The 13,883-nt window shown below is 39.5% G+C and overlaps 1 protein-coding gene across 1 annotated transcript in view; it reads right to left on the bottom strand.

The window, feature by feature from the left end:
• The window catches only part of THSD7A (thrombospondin, type I, domain containing 7A), a 211,734-nt gene extending 200,187 nt beyond the window's left edge, over nt 1-11,547 (bottom strand). Inside the window, exon 1 of the mRNA XM_009895333.1 lies at nt 11,391-11,547. Within this exon, the coding sequence (XP_009893635.1) occupies nt 11,391-11,547 (157 nt within the window). The remainder of the gene's footprint in view (nt 1-11,390) is intronic.
• Between the last annotated feature and the right edge of the window lie 2,336 nt (nt 11,548-13,883).

Raw genomic sequence — 13,883 nt, 5'->3', positions numbered from 1 at the left:
ATGATAACTTCCTTCTCCAAGGGACAGAGAAGCCAATGAGGAGAGGTGCTATGCCTTGTTCTCACCAACAAGGAGGGGCTGGTAGGGAATGTGAAGCTCAAGGGCAGCCTTGGCTGCAGTGACCATGAAATGGTGGAGTTCAAGATCCTTAGGGCAGCAAGGAGGGCACACACCAAGCTCACTACCCTGGACTTCAGGAGAGTAGACTGCAGCCTCTTCAGGGATCTGCTTGGTAGAGTACCATGCGATAAAGCCCTGGAGGGAAGAAGAGCTCAAGAAAGCAGGTTAATATTCAAGGATCACCCCCTTCAAGCTCAGGAACGGTGCACAAAGAGGAAGTCAGGCAAAAATACCAGGAAGCCTGCTACAATGAGCAAGGAGCTCCTGGAGAAACTCAAACTCAAAAAGCAAGCCTACAGAGGGTGGAAGCAAGGACAGGTAGCCTGGGACGGATACAGAGAAATTATCCGAGCAGCCGGGGATCAGGGTAGGAAAGCTAAAGCCCTTATAAAATTAAATCTGGCCAGGGACATCAAAGGCAACAAGAAAACCTTCTACAGATAGAATAAAAGGAAGACTATGGAAAACATGAGCCCTCTACAGAAGGAGACAGGTGACCTGGTTACCTGGGATATAGAGAAGGATGAGGTACCTCCCGCTATGAGATGATCAGGTTTGAGACCGTCTGAGGAACCTGAAGATGCACAAATCCATGGGACCTGATGAGATGTATCCGCAGGTCCTGAGGGAACTGACAGATGACGTTGCTAAGCCACTACCCATCACATTTGAGAAGTGGCAGTCCTGTGAAGGTCCCACTGACTGGAAAAGGGGAAACAACCCCCAGTTTTAAAAAGGGAAAAAAGGAAGACCCAGGGAACTAAAGGCCAGTCAGTCCCACCTCTATGCCCAGCAAGATCATGGAACAGATCCTACTGGAAAGTCTGCTAAGGCATATGGAAAATAAAGTGATCAGTGACAGCCAATATGGCTTCATTAAGGGCAAATAGTGCCTGACAAATTTGATGGCCTTCTTTGACGGGGTTACAGAGTTGGTAGACAAGAACAAAGCAAATGACATCATCTACCTGGACTTGTGCAAAGCATTTGACACTGTCCTACACAACATCCTTGTCTCTAAATTGGAGAGACATGGATTTGACTGATGGATCACTGGGTGGATAAGGAACTGGCTGGATGGCCATGCTCAAAGACTTGCAGTCAACAGCTTAATGCCCAACTGTAGCCAGTGATGAGTAGCATTCCTCAGGGGTTGATGTTGGGACCGATGCTGTTTAACATCTTTGTCAACGTGGATAGTGGGATTGAGTGCACCCTCAGCAAGTTTGCCAATGACACCAAGCTGTGTGGTCTGTTGACATGCTGGAAGGAAGGGATGCCATCCAGAGGGATCTGGACAAGCTTGAGAGGTGGGCCTGTGCAAACCTCATGAAGTTCAACAAGGCCAAGTGCAAGGTCCAGCACCTGAGTCACGGCAATCCCAAGCACAAATACAAGCTGGGCAGAGAATGAATTGAGAGCAGCCCTGAGGAGAAGGACTTGGGGGTAACTGCTGAACATGAGCCAGCAATGTGCGTTCACAGCCCAGAAAGCCAACCGTATCCTGGACTGCATCAAAAGAAGCATGGCCAGCAGGTCAAGTGAGGTGATTCTCCCCCTCTACTCTGCTCGTGTGAGACCCCACCTGGAGTACTGCATCCAGCTCTGGAGCCCCCAAAGTAAGAAGGACATGGACCTGTTGGAATGAGTCCAGAGGAGGGCCATGAAGATGATCAGAGGGCTGGAGCTCCTCTCCTATGAAGACAGGCTGAGAGAGTTGGGATTGTTCAGCCTGGAAATGAGAAGGCTCCAGGGAGACCTTATAGCAGCTTTCCAGTACTTAAAGGGGGCCCACAGGAGAGCTGGGGAGGGACTCTTTATCAGGGAGTGTAGTGACAGGACAAGGCTAATGGTTTTAAATTTAAAGAGGGGAGATTTAGATTAGCTATTAGGAAGAAATTCTTTACTGTGGGGGTGATGAGCCAGTGGAACAGGTTGCCCAGGGAAGCTGCAGAAGCCCCATCCCTGGAAGTGTTCAAGGCCAGGCTGGATGTGGCCTTGGGCAGCCTGGTCTAGTGGGAGGTGTCTCTGTCCCTGTCTATGACAGGGAGGTTGGAACTAGATGATCTTTACAGTCCCTTCCAGCCCAAGCCATTCTACGATTCTATGAAATTCGAAACGAGCTTTGCGACATGCAAATAGAAGAAGGGATGACTGCCAAAACTGCAAACGTGGAAATGCTAAGTAACATTGAAAAACATTCCTGTTACTACTGAAGAGATTTTCTCGCAACAATGCACTTCAGAACTATTACAGAGATAGTTCTGCTTCCAAGGTTTTTCATAACACTGTTTTCTTATGAAAATATTTTTATAATTTAGTATGGCATCTTGATATCAGCTATTTGAACTATTTTTGGCACTTGAAATTATTTGAATGTTCTTTTAGAATGTTAATAATTTATCTTTGTATCTTTGTAAAGAGCATCTTTAACAAGTCTTAATTATGCCATTTTGTATAAAGTTGTGGTACATAGGAACACCAGCAACTGAAGAGAATTCAATTGTGCTAGGCACTGTACAAACACAAGTCATTATAAAACAATCTCTCTCTGTTCTAGTCTTTATTTCTCTAATGGCTTAGTGGTAAAATAGCTATTCCCCAGCACACATAAGGAGAGTTACATTATTGTTCACTAATATAAACATTTCATTTTGCATAATACAGGAGGCAGAAAGTAATAACGTATCTCATTAAGAAATTTCTCATTGGATTAGCAGGTGTCATCAATCTTTAAAATGTTTAAGTATGTCTCATTACATCAGAAACCATTTCCAATTAATATCCTCAAACTCACTTTACGCAATACAAACAGTCTACACAAAACAGTTACTTATCATCTCTCTTCGTCTCAAAATACCTATGGAAAACTCTTACCAGTATTTGGACATTTGAAAGCTTGCTGCGTTTCCAGCAACACCACTCACTAGGGATCACACAAGAAACCTCAACTTGAGGTCAGTCAATAAGGACTGCATCTAATGCCACTCATGAATCCATGCAAATACGCTGGATCTTCCTTCTCCGTTCCACAGACATAAAAACACCAAAACAATCTTGGCAATGCTCACAAAATACAGAAAGTGACTTCAAAAAGAACAGCCGCTCTGGTCTACTGACAACTTCCAGAAATGTCAGCCACACCAAAATGCACAGTGCTAATTAATGCTGAGAACATGCTGATTGCTACAATAAATGTCTTAGATTTTGTATGAAATCCCAGACACCGTACATTTAACAATGTACAACGTTCACATGAAAATGGTAAATAATGGGATTTCCAGGGGAGATTAATTTGCGTTAGTGGTTGCAAAAGTGCTTACATTAACTTTTGCTTGACTGAGATTTAATATCCAATACAAAAATGTTATTTTAACTGAGATCATTTGGGAGAACTTTTACCAAATAATGTGATATTTTAGGGTTTCTAGATATGTTTCTCTCATCTAATTCTTCCGTTATTTTAGTTATTCCATATATTCTTACTGCCTCACTAGACAGAAATAGACATAAAAAGAAGAAATCCATAAATAAAATTGCAAGATAATGCTACTGCTGCCTCCAACTGTAGGCTCTGCCAGCCCATTGCCTCCTTTGAGGCTCCACACCAAACAACTGCATCTTCAACTTCTATCAGTATGAATTCAAACAGATCTTTACCCACCTAAGGAATCCACCACTTTTCTCAGCTTCACTAGTCTAAGAAACAGATTTTTGAGTGGACATACATCCAGAAAAGGGTCTCCCAGCCCTATTACACAGAGAGGCCTTGCTAGTGGAACAGAAAACAGATCATAGAGGAATACAAGAAAAGAAAAAAGAAAAGACACGTACAAAGTTGTGAATGCAGCAAAGGACGTTCAATAAACAGAATAAATATATGTAGTGTCCTAAACCCCAGAAATTACTTTCTCAGCTACAGTATGTAGTTTAATGTTGCCATAGTATAAATTAACTTGCACCATTACCTCAAAATATATTACTACTTGTCTTTGGGAATACTTGCCTTTATATTACGGCAGTTGGGCTTTCTGGACTTATTATGTTAAAAGATACACGCTTCTGACATCTGAACAACTGAGTGGATGAACATGACAAAAGACATCAAGACCAAGTGGAGTTTGAAACAGTAAAGTAAAACCCTGCTCTAAAAGATATTAATAAACAGAATTAATCCAACACTGGTGCAGCCAGCCTAGAGAAAAAAACAACTCATAGCTTTTGAGGTATTCTCTTATTCCAGCATCCCTATAAACTGAGGGATTCCACTGATCCAGTTAGCATAAGCACTCCAGGGCACTTGCTAAAAACAATCCAGACATTCTCAGCTACCAGTACATGATCAACTAACATTTTCCACTTTTCTGACAGCTTCAAAATGCTATCCTACAAGCAAAGTCAACCATTAGCCCAGAGTATATTACTTGTTTTTCTTAACTAGAGGCTTATCAGCCACACTTTTTTCTATTTTCCTACTTTAGATGTGGCAAAATAACTGCAGACGAAAAAGAATTTCAGCAGCACAACATTTTTCTCCAAACATTTAAATATTTACTCTGATTTTGTTAAATAAGGACAGATTACTTGAAAAAACCCACATTTATAAACAATTTCCTTAAATCAACCATTTTCTGCATCTCTGCCAAATGTTTTGTTGGCAGGCTGCACTAAAAACCTTTTGCATTCATCAAAGACTTAATACTTGCCTTGAATAAAAAATCTGAAAGGATATTTTATAAATGAGGGCAAAGAGCAAGAGTGATGAACATGCCTAATGAAAATGAATATTTCCTTATTCAAGTCATAGATAGACAAGCCCCATTTGACTACATAAAAGTGAGATTTAACTGGGAGACAGCCAGTCAACAGTGTAGATGCTTACATGCACATTACAGAATGCAACAGAAGTGATACATTCTAACTCTAATTAATATGAATTTATACAGGGCGTATGTAACCAACACTTAACCACATTCAGTCCTGGAGGCTCATTTATATTTTAAAAATCAATGAGGTAACAGTAAAGCATCTCTATCACATTTTGCTCGAAATGTTTTTATTCTTTGAAAAGCTGATGAAATGCAGCTTTTACTAATATTCCTTTTATCTTATTCTGTAACTAAAGACCTGAGAATGAAAAAGATGAATCCTGAAAAGCACCTTTTACATTGACAGTTTAAAAATTTTGACCTCTCCCTCCTCAAGGATGTGTAGGTAGATTTTCCTTTGAAGAGGTCCTCATTGCCCTCTTTCATCATCACATGTGAACTCCCTTCCTGTCAGTCAGGCCTCAAGTTAAAACATCTTTTCTCATTTAGTGTTTTCCCTAGGTCTTCACATCTAATCCGCTTCTTCAGATCATTTCTTCATAATCTCTTTAAAATCGGGAGTTTTCTATTTACTGACATAGGCTTATCTGTCTTTAGTCTCAAGTTGCGATTACTGCAAAAATTCTTTACTCTGGTTTTGGAAAAAAGAAAAAACAAGTATGAAACAAATGGGGAATTTTCTGCTATATGATGGAACAGCTTCCACAAACAAGCTGACACAACCCTTGAAAGGTAAGTGCTTTAATCAGAGGACTGGTTGGGTAATTTTTCTCTCTCCCTCTTCCCTTGTGATCTTTCCTGTCAGTGTGCATTTAAGCACATTTTGAAAAGCCCACTGGACCGCTGGTCCTAGGAAGGACTTCTGCCCCCCTCAGGCATTAACACGAGATAGGAACACTCAGTCCTGTGAAAATAAGGACAGTCCTAGGGACATACATAGGGAAAATAAAATAAGGACATTTTACTCAGTGATTTTATGTTTGGTAGCTACCAAAGGTGTCAGATGAAGAAATTCAGACAAAGTGTTGGAAACCTTCCTCTCTCCAATTTCACCCATGGCACCAAACTCTTTTTTTAAGTAGAGCTGGGCCTTGGAATGTGTAAAACCTGACAAGTATGCACAATGGTACAGAGATCATATTTGTTCTACTTTTGTGGGTAAGTGGGAAACCAAGAGGTTAAAAATCAGAGGGGTTTTGAGACACAAGTTCTTATCAAGTGGTGAAGAAGCATGATGGGGTTAAAAGACCCCATAGTAACTCCTTGAAACAACAAAAAGATTTGTTCATATACTCCTCAGGTGAAGTTGTAGGCCCTTCTGCAGTTCTCTTCCCAAGAGGATGGAACAAGGAAGAATCAAGGAGAGATGCTGCTGCCTGAAAAAGCTCAGAAAGAGGTTAAGGAGAGCTCTTAGGCTACAGAGCTTGCAACACCCCTCTGATGCTGCTAGAAACCCCCTGGCACACTAATTTCACACTGGGCCTCCACAACCACAGAAGCTCATGTGATCTTCTGTATGTGTCCTACACCCACATTATTGCCTTCTGTCTGATTCTCCACTGCCTCAGACATTGAGCAAGTTATTACCTAAGGACCAATTCTCACATACCAAGACACACCATAAGCTTAAAAATATAGATACTTAAGTATTGCCTTCAGAAAACAAAGAATTTCCCCTTTAATTTTAAAAAGGCACAGTTACCTACAGGAAGCCTATTTCAAGTTCTACCTTTGTGAAAAGGCAAGGGAAAACATCCAACTGCAGTTGTTATACAGAAGACCAAGTCTTGGTATCACACAATTGCAGACAGCTCAAATAATTCAGCAGAGCTATACCAACATATACTATCTGAGATCTGATCAATAACCTTTAAAACAGATAATGATGGTAAAGGCACTGCCTCCCTGATTTTTTCTTATGACTTTTTTTTTGTTCCAGAGATATCACTCCAATATTGCGTCTTCCACTTCAGGAGTGTAACATGCATTACTTCAAACTGTCAGAAGAAGCAATTTCACAGCATGATCGAACCTTGCTGATTTTGCGCAGCTCTTCAGTAATTATATTAGTAACTGTAGGCAGGCATTGCACCCGACACTGACAGCACATCACAGATCACCGTGTCGGTTGATTTAACAAAAACAAATGAAGCACAGGGTAGAAAGAAGTAAAGGAGAGCTCTGATGTGGCAAGAAATGCTTACGCTTAGTCAGCTGTGTATAGAAATGGTATATATATGGCCTGCATCACGAAATGACAGACCAAGAAAAATATGCATCCTCTTGTTTTGGAAGAGCGATAACTGTACAGCAGTCTTTATTTAAGAATCAGCAGTCCTCACATTGTTCACTGCAAAACTTACAGATACATCAAAATCTTAGCCTATGGTGGGCAGTATAAACAAGATGAGAAGATGTTCCTGAATATGAAAATTTCACTTTAAACATAAAAGAAACTGGACAATAATATTTAACAAAAGTTAACACACAAGCAGTTTGTACTGAATTGTAGCACATAGATTTTTTTTTGTGCATATATAGAATCAATTCAATAAGGCTGCATAATAGTTAAGGTAGAATATGAACAAAATTTAACACGTCAGGAACTCACAGTTCAATGTAGCAGTGTAGAACCTGCACCAAACAACTACTCATTGCAAATGAAATCAGTAGACCTGGAGAAGGGCAACTACCAATGAACAAAACAAGTCATTCAAAAATTCTTTCAACTTCAAAAGTCCAGTGCTCGGCAGTGTGTGTCCACCTCACAACAGTGGAATCACCACCCCTTAGTACCACAACTTCTGTTCTATGAGTTGCTAAAAACTGCTGTTCTCTACCTCAAATCATCAAGCAGACACCATGACTCAACTCTGGGAATCTAGCTGTTTCATCGCTCTGCTGTGAATAGCCAAGGTATTCTGCACAGATGGAGACTTTGCTTTAGTTTACATTAAAGAAACCACATGGCTTTCCCTGTGGCCACACAAAATGAATGAGCCATGCATTTGTATCTGAAAAAAAATGTGCACGCCGTGTCTGCATGGCATGGAATGAGAATGTTTTGTGAGAAATCCAGTTTAAAGACTAGTAACTGTGATCACCTGTGTTCATCTAAATGCCTTTCAAAACACTGAAGGTCCATTAAAGACATCATAATTGCAACATAAATATGCAACAGCAAACATCCATTCTCCCAAGAGATCAAAAAAGTTACGAAAACCAAGACTTCAAAGCAGCTTCAGTTGGAAAAGTAGAAATGACTTAGTGATGACATCCACATCACAGGAGGGTGGAGATTAGAAGGGACCTCTGGAGATCATTTATTCCAATCTACCTGCCCAAAGCAGGTTGTTCACAACATTGTTCATGCTAAATCAAAGATAATTAAACCCCCAAATGGTTAACCTGACTATTACAAACACCTCAGATTTTTATGCTAATAGACAGGAGGATGGTAGCAGACAGAAAAATTCATGACCCCTGAGAGGTTTTCATAGGTTGGAAGTAAACAGCTGAAATTTGAAGCAGGTGAACGCTCCCACCCCCCCTCCCAAAACAACAAAAAAAGCAAAACACGATTAGAAGGGACCTCTGGAGATCATTTATTCCAATCTACCTGCCCAAAGCAGGTTGTTCACAACATTGTTCATGCTAAATCAAAGATAATTAAACCCCCAAATGGTTAACCTGACTATTACAAACACCTCAGATTTTTATGCTAATAGACAGGAGGATGGTAGCAGACAGAAAAATTCATGACCCCTGAGAGGTTTTCATAGGTTGGAAGTAAACAGCTGAAATTTGAAGCAGGTGAACGCTCCCACCCCCCCTCCCAAAACAACAAAAAAAGCAAAACACTAACTTCTTTAAAAAAAAAAAAAAAAAAAAAAAAGCATAAGAAAACTGTACCAGATACCAAAACTGTTATTTTATAAGAGAAATAATGCCTCAACTCAAACCTCATAACCCCTGCAGATTATTATCAAGGGCATCCTTAAGAAAGCACAATGCAGTAAACCAGTATAGAAGACATGGAGTAGCATACACCAAGACATTATTTCAAAAATCTTTAGAAATAAAAACCAGACACATGCAAGTCATGAACAGAACTTACAAAAGCTGATGCCAGACTAAATTCAATACAAAAATAGCACGTTTCTCAAAAAATGGACATAACAGGCCCCAAAAGGCATATAATCAAGCTGACTTCCTAGACACAGTCTTAACCACACATTCCCTTGACCCCTTTCTTTCACAGAAGGAAAAGCAAAATACCATCTGAGTGGGATGAGCTCACTACCTGTTCCGTTTTATTACTCCCTCTGATACTTTAGCTGAACTTTTATACACGCTATACTAGATATCCCTTCAGATCACTGACCAGTGATTCTCCCACAAAGAGGAAGAAGAGAACAGCAAAACTCAATACACAGCTAAGAAAAAGAGGGTGAAAATTTAATTAGAAGTTAAACACAGATGCACTACCTTATTCACTGAATCTTGCCGTTCATTGTTTGAACTTGTTTGGCATCATGTGATCATCAAATCACTGACATTATTATATTAGAAACTGTACAGCGAACATGCTTATCCTATTCCCTATTGCAGGCAAAACAGAGGAGAGAGGTCACAGAATAGAAGCCAAAGGGAAGAGCTAGCTCTTCATCAGGCAACATAATTAGATCATACCTGTCCTAAACAAAAGTTCCTTAAGAGGAAGCCCAGTTTCCTTCTTGCTGGTTTAACTGACATGACTTCAGAGCACGTGTACTATATGCAAAGTAAGCGGAGTTAAGTCCATAGCAAATTGACAGTGCATGTTCGTAAGTATTAATTGACTATAGTTGCTATTATTTTTAACCTTTGTTACTATTTTAATGATTTTAAATACAATCCATTAAACTGTTAAATGGAGACGTAATAAAATGCTGGAGAGTTTATTCTACTGATGCCCAGCAACCTAGGGTAAATGTAAAATGCTTTATGAAAATGCTATATTATTACTGTGCTTTTGCATAAACCTCTGCATGTATTTTATCTTTTTTTAAATGTGCTGAACATTTACAAATCTGTAATGGAACTGAAAACTATGTTTTGAATTTGTCAGTGGTTCAAAAGAAAAAAAAAATGGGTCACTGTCATTGTGCGACCCATCTTTCAGTCAGAAGTGAAAGTTGCAAAGGATTTTCCCTTCTTCAGACTTCTCTTTCTAGCATTATTGGAAAGCTTGTCTTCTTGTTTAAATGAATTTCCTTTTAATCTCCTTCCTGAGCTGCTGGATAGATGGAGCCTCTTAAAAAATTCAGGATATCACTGTAATTGTAAATTGATCTGCTTCTGTGGCAGAAGGCTGGAGCCCTCCATCCAGGAAAGCGACTGTCTTCTCAAAGTTGTTTTTCAGACAAATGATTAATTTGCACTTTCTCTTACTACTGTATTATCCTTTAACAGAAAAGCAATTTTTAAACCTATCTACTACTTTTGGGGTTGTTTTATTCCTGGCAACATACACGGAAGAAAGCCACCTGCCAAAGCCAATGTGAAATATTTACTGGCTTGAAATTTTTAAATTTCCTAAAGGAGATGCTACTTACATAGGACTAAAACTGTATTAGGCAACTAAGATGCATATATTCATCACTGATAAAGTTCTGAATTAATGTAATATATTAATAGACACAGAAAAATTCCCCACTGATTTTCAATGCCAAGTTAATGTTGGAACACTGTTATGACTATGCAATCTTTAAAACAGACATGTAACTCATTAGTATCAAAGTAGAGGAAATTATCTATCTAGTGTGGTGATGAATCCACATAGCCTATTTGCCTTTGGCTCTTTGGTTATGAGATCTGGCATCACTTGGATTATTTCACCTAATCCATCATTAGCTTTCACGTGTCCTATATACTGTGCAACAAACCTAAATTTAACAAACCCAACTCCCCATCAATTACCATGCTGAATATATTACATGTCAGCACAGAGCACAAAGATTAGACACGCTGAATTACATCTTTCTTTGTGAAAAGTCAATATTTTCAGAGCACTGTTAACGTTGCTGACTCCAATTGTAACAAATGTTCCTTCCCATTGTGGACAGACACTAATGCCCCGACCTTTGCTATTTACATACAACACAGAGCTACTAAACAAAATGAAAAACCTCAGAAGACACAGAAAATACATAGGAGATTCCAGTAACTGTATCACAGAGTCACAAATGTGTTTTTTTTAATTGACATATTTGCCTGGCTGGTGGCACCCTGGAAGATGACCTAATTTTTTTTATTTTTTTTCCCCTATAATCCTTCAAGTAAACATTAGTAATTTAGATTTAACTTTCTCTCTCCACATACACAAAGCACACAAAAAGGTTATTACTTACAACAAAAATTAAATACCCACTCTTGTGTTAATGTAGCTTCCTTACTTACCGGTCTTCCACAAATACACCGATGAAGTTTGAAATTCACTTTGTGCACGAGCGTCCCAGATTCCCAGCAGCAGCACGAGAACTCCCACGCAGCGGGCTGCCACAGCGCAAACCCCTGGACCACGGCAGAAAGCAGCGCTCCCCTCGCTCAACCCCATGCCTCCAGCAGCCCGCTGCCGCCTCCGAAACCCACGGCTCCGACCACCGAACCTTCTTCAAAATAATATTCCCCTCTTCAGAATTTCTTCACGGGGAGAAGGGGGCTGGAAACCTCTCTCCTGCTATTGTGCATGGCAGTCGGAAAGGAAAAACTGTTTAACACCAGGGAACAATAGAGTCCTCGCTCACTGCTGCTGCAGCAGCGGCTGCTGCTAGTATGGTTGCTGCTCCACACTCTTCCATTCAGCGGTTAGTAGCAGGTTTCCATCAGCTAAAAGCAAGACAGCTGTCCGCAGGGGGCTCCAGCTGACTGAGCAGGTTATCTTGCTCTGGGAGGCAGCAGCAGTCATTTACACCAGCTGGAGAGAGTGAGAGACAGAGAGAAACAGGGATGAGGAGAAACACAAATAGCCCGGCGCTGTAATCTCGACGCAGAGAGTGACTGCAAAAGGCTGGCTTCCCAGACACGTCTCTCCCTGGAATATCCCAAATGATACATACTAAGAAGAAAAGAAGAAATCATCATCAGACATGCTTCAGAAACACAAGTCATACAACCAGAACAGATATAACCAGAATGACATATATTAATTAAGAGAGCATCAGACATTTGTCCTGATAACAATATGTATGCTGCAGTAACCATTTTGTAAACAACATAAAATAAGTGATTACACATACATTAAAGAGACAATTAAAACCTTATGAAGGAAAAAGAAAGAAAATGCAGAAAAAAAAAAACCCTAACCACTAACTTGCCTTGTGCATTTATTAAATCTGTTTCAGGTAATAACATATAGTTATCTGCTGTGAAGACAGATGAATATATGTATATGATAAAGTGTATGTATGCGTAAGCACATCACCTCCATGGTAGATGAAGTGTGCATGTAATATATAATGCAAGATAACATCCTTTCCTATCCAAGAAGTATGTACACATATATACATGCATAAATGTCAACTGTGTAATTTAAAATAATTTGAGGATCAAGTTATCAATCATTTTTAAAACATACACTGAGTTTTACATATGCAAGTATTCAGGATACATTAGGCTGTCATGATGATACAAAAACGTGGAAAGAGACAAAGCTTTTTAAATAGGGATCTTTACCTCTCCCACCCACCCCCCAGTGAACAGATGCAATAACAAGCCTTATGATTGGGTTTTGGACACCTATAAACTGGGAGGCAAATGAGGAATTTTCAAGAAAACCACTACCATATTCAAAAAGTTTCATTAAAAATGAAAACAGCTACAAAAACACACGGTAGGAACACAGGACCCAGAGTTTGAAAATGATGGAGCTATTGTTGTTTAAAGAAGAAACCTTCAGCCAACCTCTCTTGGGACGCCTGTCATTTTGCACAACCTTCCCAGTCGCAGCCTTTTCACATGCATTAGATTAAAATCAGCCCTGATCAAATAATTCCCAAGTCCTCGCCTGTTTAAATATTCTGACATCAGAGCAAATTAGCAATGTTGAAGGTTGCAAATGCGTCTTTGTTTACTTTCCACTCTGTTACGCCTCTAAGAGGGAATTAAAGGCTCAGGGAGCTCTAGCACCGTGAGGCTGTGATTAAGAGAGATAAGCAAGTGTGGATTACTGTTCCTCAGCTGTTGAAAAACAGGCAACAATCAGGAGATTATAGGTTGATAAGGGATACATAGAAAGCCATGATCTTAACAAATTTATAGCATCCTGATGCAGAACTTGTACCCACAGCTAAAAGCGCTTCTGGAAATACATTTTATTCACTTGTGCTACATCATGCTGTATTCACTTTAGGAAGCATGGAAACCCCTTTGGCCTTTGCTTTGTTGAACTGGACAGAATACTGCTTTAAATCAAAATGTTCTCTGAGTTTATAGAATTATAGCTATTTCACAGGTAAATTTGGGCTTAAGTTACTCCCATGCACATCATTTGGCATGCTATGTGGAGGGACTTGAGAATATTTGACCTAATAAAAATAATGCCAGCTTCATAATTTAGGAAAAATAACACTGAGAATTTAAGGGCTTAAAAAAGTTTTAAGATCATAAGGGAATCTGTGGCAATAGCTTTATTGACTAGCACAGTTAAAACAAAACATATATAACTTATACATTCCTTTGAAAAATTAGGAGTGAAAATGTTGGCTTTTTAGCTGGAGCTACACACCAGGGGAAAAATCAAGTTTATAGAGCAACTAGGGGAAAAGGCACCCTTTTCAGAGTTATTAAACACAATGGATTTTACCTGGAATTTTTATGAATGTGTAAAGAAAGTATGAATGTGTAATGAATGTGAAAATATTTTGTGTGTGACTCAGATCATCCGGAAATATG

Source organism: Charadrius vociferus, unplaced genomic scaffold (assembly GCF_000708025.1).
Source record: "Charadrius vociferus isolate BGI_N301 unplaced genomic scaffold, ASM70802v2 scaffold31, whole genome shotgun sequence".
NCBI lineage: Eukaryota > Metazoa > Chordata > Aves > Charadriiformes > Charadriidae > Charadrius > Charadrius vociferus.
The sequence above is the reverse complement of the archived record's forward strand: the minus strand, read 5'-3'. Positions and strand labels throughout refer to the sequence as shown.